Source organism: Cariama cristata, unplaced genomic scaffold (genome assembly GCF_000690535.1).
Source record: "Cariama cristata isolate BGI_N322 unplaced genomic scaffold, ASM69053v1 scaffold18532, whole genome shotgun sequence".
Lineage (NCBI taxonomy): Eukaryota > Metazoa > Chordata > Aves > Cariamiformes > Cariamidae > Cariama > Cariama cristata.
The window spans coordinates 46,777-54,864 of NW_009604619.1; the positions used below are offsets into that span (position 1 = coordinate 46,777).

Below are 8,088 nucleotides of genomic sequence, written 5' to 3' on the forward strand. Positions count from 1 at the left end.
GTTAGAGTTTCACATCTACACTTCCTTTGAGAATTGTTTCCTACCCTTTAGCGGTGTGAAAAACTTACAGAAAGTGAGACTGACTTAGGTCTTCAGGCATTAAGTCGGTCAAAAAAAATAGTGCATATGTATAAAGTTTAATCTAATTTCACTTACTTAACGCTTAATCAAGTTAGGTTAAATGAAATAAAAGGGTGAACGGTGTTTGCAACTGTTTAAGTTGATCTAACTTGATGATTTGCAGAGTTAAGTCAATTTTTTCCTGACTAAAACATTGCTGAATTTCAGATGTAGACCGACATTTCACTAGCAGAGAGGAAACAGTTGTACAGATGGTACTGCAAATACATTTTTCAATCATTCTTGTGCTCTATGAAGTGAGTGAAAAACCCCCTCCAACTGACTTTTCTTAAGTACAGAGATCAAAGTGAACTTTTTCCTTTTTGCTGAAGTAGGCATATATACTTACATAGACAAGAAGCAGACATCTGCATGAAATGTTGTTTTCAAACTTGATATAAAAGAATGTAAAATTTTGCCTTTTTTTTTTTTAGATTTTTCAACAATACGGTTGTATACAAAAATTTTACTGTATAATACTACGTAGAATAGCACTTGACCTGCTCTTATTGGCTTGCATTTCTAGAGACACAGTGAACAACTGCAACAGAGGAAATAAATTTTCTTCAGGCAGCTCCAGGGTATCAGACCTTGAGTCAATAAATTTATCTTTAGAAAAATACGTGTCCTTCTCTTTAAGGAATAAAGCACGCTTTTTAAAAAAAATCCCACAATAATGAATAATCAAGCTTTTGAGTTCTGTCACTTATAATAAAAAGATTCTCAGTCCACAAAGAAACCATAAGATGTCTATATATGTTCTCCACACAATGCCATGCAGAACTGAGTTTTACTAGAGTGATGGAACCAAGAGAAAAGAGGCAGGAATTGCTTCCTATTTTCTTTCCATCTTCTCATTAGAAGAGACTTCTCACATCCAGTCAGTAGTAGCTAAGAAGAGCGTACATTGATCTCAAACACCTAGTTTGCACACAGCTCACGCTTTTTTGAAGACAAAGTTTAGAAAAGTCTTTGGGACTGCTGCCATCCCTAAAATGTTTATTTCAGAACTGCCTATCACTTTGCTACATAAGGCACAGGGCTATTACTTTTGTTAAATATCCATTCCTTAGAGATAAACCTGCAAGCACCATTTCTAAAAGTAGATCTTCTTTGCATTAAGCCAGGGAATACCAATTGCTAAGTGAATACCACTTCCATACTGCGATGGGAAGTGAACATTTTTGGCTGAATGAAAATCAGAACCACGTTGTTCACATGGGAGAGGACTGAGGACACTTTTTTCATGAAATCCTGATATTTAGTTTCCTCTGTTCTTGGTAATGACTTGGTGGAAGTACTTACAAATGTTCACATACTCCCTTCCAAAAAAGGCAAAGTATGGAACACATTCTACTGAAGAGTGCCAGATCAATTACTTGCTTTATATGTTAGCAGGCTGCTTTTACCCAAACCAATGCTGTTATGCTTCAAGAGGAGATTAAAAGAACATAAACGACATCCCAGACTCCACAGTGAGAACATAGCAAAGCTTACGCAAGCTCTGTATTTCTCTTGCACGCCCAACATCTCTACTTTGGAGAGCCTTTTCAACAAGTACACCATATATGGCAATTCCTCACGAAAATCTCAAACTCTCCGAGTATTTTGGCCCTTTCAAGGACATTTGTGTGACAGGACTCTTAGTTCCACGGTCTAGAAATGACAAAACCAGCATTTACTTTGACTGTGGAAGATGACTGCAAGTTGCTTAATTTTTGTAAATGGATTACAGTTTTGAACCAGTAGTCTATGCGACAGAAATCTAACAGATATACTTGGCTTTCTAGCAACGATGGCCTTGTTTACCAAAGCTTCAGAACTCCAACAGCAACATCTGCGTGTTTACCATTAAAATGAGCAAAGATTACTACTTGAACATTTCTATATTCAGGGAAAACAAACAAATAACCCACCCACGTAAAATCAACAGAATTATTGGATTAGAAACCCATAGAAAAGCATTTGTCAGTAAATAGGATTGGGATCTGGACCTTTCAACTGAAGCTTCCAACAGCAGCCTGCATCTTTTGCATACGTGTTCAAAACTGGATTAGTATAGCCCTTCTTTACTATCAACCAAGATTAATCCCTGTCCCTGGGTAGTTTTCACATTTTTTGGACAATTGTACCTACCGATCAGGGGAGAGGATTCTTTCAAACCGTTCAGATATTTGGTGATGAGAGCAATAAAAACAGAAGATCATTTCAAAGAGGGTAACAATAGTATGCTCTGCTCGTGAGAAGAGCTTTCCTGTATTTTCAGCGTCATTTGAATTACTTTTCCCTTTGTACTGTACTAAAGATGACGATCATCAGCATTTAGAAGTATCCCTTGCTGTGAATCAGATAGGTTTCAATTTGAAGGGGGCAGGATCAAATTATAATGGCATTTCCTATCACAACCCTTATTTGCCTGGATCTAAAAGTGAATATTTAGTGGAGCTTTTTATCTTTGAAGATACACTCAAAGATGAGACTAGAAAGTTTTACATAGCAGACCAAGCTTTGCATATTGTTAATAATGAACTCAAGCAAGAAAAAAGTTTTGTTAAAAATATGAAAGACACTTAAAAAACATGAGATAAAAGCAACTGTATTTCATCGTAACCAAAACGAAAGTGACAGCAATCTAAAAATCAATGAGGGCTTTTTTGTTTTGAAAATTTAAGATGGATGCTGAACCCCTAAATGTTAAAAAAAAAAAAAAAAGAGACAAATGAACTGATAAACAGCACATGGATAGAGTGGCATCTTTTTACAGACTTACAAAGCAGCAGGGTTTTTTTAGCTTGCAAACTGCTGTATTTACTTTCATATGGTCAGCACCTGCACTGTACTTGGTTAATAAAGTACAGCAACAAGACTTACGACTTCCATATGCAATCTTAAAAAAAAAAAATTAAAGCATAGTGCACAAATAATAAACAGATGTTTTAAGTGTTCAAAGCTCTAAGGGATACACATTTCAGAATAAATTGAAGAAGCCATCTGAGGAAAGTGATTATTTAGGGGGGAAAAAAGCAGTTATTTCTACTAAAAAATGTTAAAGCAATAACCACTTTGTAACTGTTTATTCAGAGTGAAAAAACCAAAGAGTTTACTCTCCCTTATGATTCAACCTTGGTAGCCATTTAAGTGGCTACCGTACTTCTCACTGACAAATTAATTTGCCAATGAAAATACAAAGTAATCAGTAACTTGGTTATTATTTAACATATTACAAACCCAAGTCTTGGGAAAAATATTCTAGAGAGCTCAAATTTTAAATAACATGGAGCGTTAGAACACTACCAGGCATAACTGACAGGACTTTGGTAGTGGGGTGCTGCAGGAGTGACCTGCATGGCAGGAGGTCATGAGCTGCCTTGTGCTGCTCACAGCCAGTTCTGAAGCTGGCGTAAGCAACACACCATGTACCAAAACGTCACCTAGCCAGGGAAGCTATGGCATCTCTGCCCAAATATATTTAAGAAAGCAGCTGCTAGAGGAAGGGTTGTAGCTCATGGAGGGGACCCATCCCTGAAGGGCTGTGGCCCGCAGAGAAGTCATGCTGCAGCAGAGGAAAACAAGAAAGATGCAAGAAGCGGCAGAAGGCAAACATCACACACACAATCCCACCCTCTCATGCCACCCGTGACCTCACCAGAGGGGCTGGGACACACAGTGTTCGCATGCAGTGAAAACAAGGGTACCTGAGACTGGGAAAGGGGAGAGGAGAGGTGTTTGGTTGAAGCTGAGCCTGGAAAAGGCAGGGAAAAAAGGCATTTTCTTAATTGTTCAGTCTTGTTTTGTTTTGATCTTCTCAGTACCCGAAACAGTGATCTGAAGTTTTTATATTAATTGGCAAAAAATTAAATTCAGTAACAGCTCCCTGAGTCAAGACTGTTTGGCTGCAATGTGTGTTGCTCACTGGTCACCAGGAAGACCACTGTATGTCATTTTAAAGCACGTATTTTAAAAGGAAAATATACTTACTATTTGCTTTACAAAAGATTACTACAAAAATGGTCTGCACCATTGAAGGCTATTAAAGTATTATAAAGCAAAACAAGAACAGGTTAATATTTATGCATATGCAGGTCAATGAAGATGAACGAAGTTATAATCAAACCAGTCAGCAGGCATCACGCTATACTGATGAGGAATTCATTTGTGATGGCTCAAGACGCTGCTAACTTTTGTGTAAATACTTCAATTTTAGACTGACCACAGAAATATTCTTTACTCATTGTGTCCACAATTCACAACAGGATTCCTAAAACTTACTTTTAACAACATAGCAAAGTTCTGCTGTATTTTTCTTGACCTTTCTGTCCAACTTCAGATTCTGTGAAGATCTGAGGAAGCTATCTATTGAACTACAGTTGCTTCTAAATCAGGCTTTGGGTGTATACCATAGCTATCTCATCCTCTGATGTGCAATGCAAAAGCAATAAATCAGAGAGGTTTTTGACTGGAACAAAAATTTTTTTACTGTATATTCTTTATGCAGACAGCACTGAAACCTGAGCACCTAATTTATGCAAAGCATCCCTATTTCTAGGCACCACATAAAAATTCCAGAGTACTCAGTGTTCACTATAGATATATAATTTGAAAGTATTTTTATATGAAAATTATACATTTTATACTGTTGGCACAGAATACAGCTCATTTTCCCAGTTAAGAGCTGAATAACTACAGTATGCTTAAAAGTATTTGTTTCCAATGTGCAAAAACAAGGCAATATTGGTTGATGATAGCCTAGGACATATGAAACTGCTAGACTCTTTAGATTAATCTAAATGTTCTTCTATTTAAAACAAAACAAAAACCCCACAGTTTTTGTCCTTGCTAGCTCCGGGAAGCATTAAGTGCTGCAGATGAAGTACCATCTCCATTTAGAAGGACAGCTTTATCTCCTGGATCTGGTATTTGCCTACACTGTTCTGACTTCACACCTGCTCTTACAAATATGCAATTACGCACAAATTTGTGTCCCAAAATTAATTTACAGGTTATAAATACCTACTCTTACACTAATTAGATTAAAGACCATTAAGCAGATCAAGCTGCAACTCACTCCCTCTTCCCCTTCTGTCTGCATCCCCCACTTCTTGACTAATCAGTTCTTTCTGGCAAAATTTGAGTGTTATCCAATTTTCCCCTATGGAGTATTCTTCAGCTTCCCTACCAAAAACACGTGCTAGAAGAATCAGCTAGACAAAGCACGATTTGCTTCTTTATACACACACACCATTGGAATTCCAAAAGCACTCATGCTGACTTTGTGGTATTTGTGCTACTATAGTATTAAGATTTTGACAATCTTCTAACCAACATCACATCTTTGCTCTCTCTCTACGAGGGACCAACAACCTTCCACCCTTTACAGATGTAGGCTAGCTGTCTCACATTTACCGTCTCTGAGCTTGGGGTCTTGCGAGTGCCGAGTCCTTTTAATGGCCTCTCAGTATTTCTGCTCCTTCACTACCAGCCACAGACATCCATTCCCCTGTGTTATTCACGCTCGGGTGCTTGTCAGACCTTCCATGACCCAAGTTCAACTTACTACACCAGCAAAAACTAGACAGGCAATTTTTCGTCTTGGTTAGTTTTCTGCCAGGTTATTTAGTTGCATCAGCTCATGGAAGTGTCTGACAAGAGCCAAACCAACACAAAGGAGAGCTGCCTTACTGGCTCACTGCCTCCTCAAACTGCAGCCCCACTATCCATTTGGAGGCCTGCTGATCACAACTGCTGAAGAAGCAGCTGTTATACTTGCTAAACAGAAGAATATCCACACAAGGCTGTCCAGAAAGTTTGTAACATTATTAATACATCTTGCTCAGTATTTTTTCTTCATTTTTATGGTACAAAATCCTTTTAAAGCATATACAGTAAAGCTTTTTATCTAAGGCGGATGGCGTGGAAAAGAATGAAAACAAAATACAGTGTTTGGCAGACCATGGCTTTTCCCCAGTTTCACTTATCTACTGAGCAAATTTTGCACTAAATTAAGAGGTGGTGGAGTATTTGTTGCTCCAAGTTCAAGCTGCTCACTCCCTGTATGCTTAAAGGACAGTCATCTCCTTATCATATTAAGACCTTCTAGTTTATGTCACATGTTCTTAAAGTCACTAATATAGTAAAACTGAATAGGTAACAAAACATCAGATGCAATGACGTTTATTTAAAATAATCCCTCAAGAACTGACAAAATAGTTGTTGTAAGTAATTCCTTACGTCTCAGGAACACTCAGGTCAGCTGCCTCAAAGAAGAAAAGAAAAAAAAAATAATCTTCATTTCAAAGGAAGGGTGCAGAAGTTTACTATTCATTCGGTTACTTACCGATCAAGATTTGACCTGTTTTGATGGCTGAACTCCCTGGCACCAAGCCATGTACTACAAGCTTCTCTTCACCAATTCCTCTGATGACTTTATCCCTCCTGCCTTGTTTTTCCGCTCTTCTGCTACTCCATGAAGACTGATGAACAATCCCTACTAAGGCCTCCAGCAGCCTGTGCTGCTCATCTTCTCCAGCATCGTACAGTTTTCTGGGATTTACATAAACATATACATCTTTGTATTTTTGCTGAACAGTGACACCCATTTTCTGAGCGGACTGGTGTTTCAATATGGAAGTAGGACCAGGGGAGTGCACATCACAGCTTCCACTGCCTTTCTTACCAGAATGCTTTGGTAAAAGATGCTTCTTTTTTAATATTTTGGTCAATTTTTTCAGTTCATACTTTCTTTCTTTTCGTGATCCCTCTTGAATAACTTCAGCTTCATTTTCACGAAACCTGACATGATTCACTGCCGGCATTTCCGGACAGCTGTTTTGAAGCAGAGTTTCTTCTTCACTTTCACTCAATTCCAGATAAAATAATTCCCCATTCTTCTGCACACCATCCAACCATTCAGGCTCAAGGTCACTGGGAAAGAAAGAAAGAATGATCATTGACAGCTCTGATAAGAGAGACTGCTATGTAAGAGACATCTGATTACTTCAAGTAGGGAGGGGACAGAGAGAGTGCAAGGAAAAAAAAAAAAGGGGGGGGGGGGGGGGGAAATGTTGCCTCCTGAATATTGAAAGCCCAACAGCTTTAAGTTTTGTCCAAGAAGGCAAGAACTCTTCTTAGACAAACGGATATGGCCAGGAAAGACATCCCTCCTAGATATTAAAAGAGTTTCTTCAAATGCCTTACAGGAAAACAGCCACTGCAAAACGCAGTATTTGCTTTTCTGAAAACAAAGAAAAAAAAAAAACCAACCCCAAACTCTTTCGTTCATATACAAGTTTTAATTAGTAATTACATTCATGGGCATGGTGGGGCTTTCTCTTAGAGAAAAAAATGCCATCCTATTTGTTCTCTCCCATTACTTTTTCCCTTATGCATTTATAAGATGGATTGTACTGCAAGCCCTTTGGAAAGACAAGATTAACATTTTAAAATCACCTCAATATGACAAAAAAAGCCAAGATGAAACCTAGGTAACACTTTTAAAAACACAAGTTCAAAACAGCATACTCAACCTCACATGCAAAAATACACACCAAAAAAGTAGAGAGGCGGCACTGCTATAGAAAAAGTTCTATAGAAAAAGTTCCAGCAGCTGGAATGGATTACTTTAAGTCACTAGCAACAAGCTGGTGCAAAGAAAAGGCAGGGCAACTACAGGATGTATCAACAGGAGTACCATCTGCACCGCACAAAACATTTTTTGTCCTAATTTGGCAACAGCAACGTGTCAACCATGTCCAGTTTTGGATAGTGCTTTTTAAGATGTAGTAACTGGAACAAGCCCAGAGCACAGAGACAAATAGTAAGTAGTTTATAAACTTTAAAGGGAAAAAAAATACTCTTTCGGCTGAGAAAAAAAAAACACCAAAAAATAATAGCTGAGAGGCAACAGGCCAAATGGTTCACTCCCCCACCCCAAGATGAACCACAGAGTATTACTTATTACTACAGAATGAT

The 8,088-nt window shown here is 38.1% G+C and overlaps 1 protein-coding gene across 1 annotated transcript in view; it reads right to left on the reverse strand.

Annotated features, from left to right (window-relative positions):
- The window catches only part of INTU (inturned planar cell polarity protein), a 40,387-nt gene extending 33,352 nt beyond the window's left edge, over positions 1–7,035 (reverse strand). The window contains exon 1 of the mRNA XM_009695693.1: positions 6,455–7,035. Within this exon, the coding sequence (XP_009693995.1) occupies positions 6,455–6,932 (478 nt within the window). The 5' untranslated portion in view covers positions 6,933–7,035. The remainder of the gene's footprint in view (positions 1–6,454) is intronic.
- Between the last annotated feature and the right edge of the window lie 1,053 nt (positions 7,036–8,088).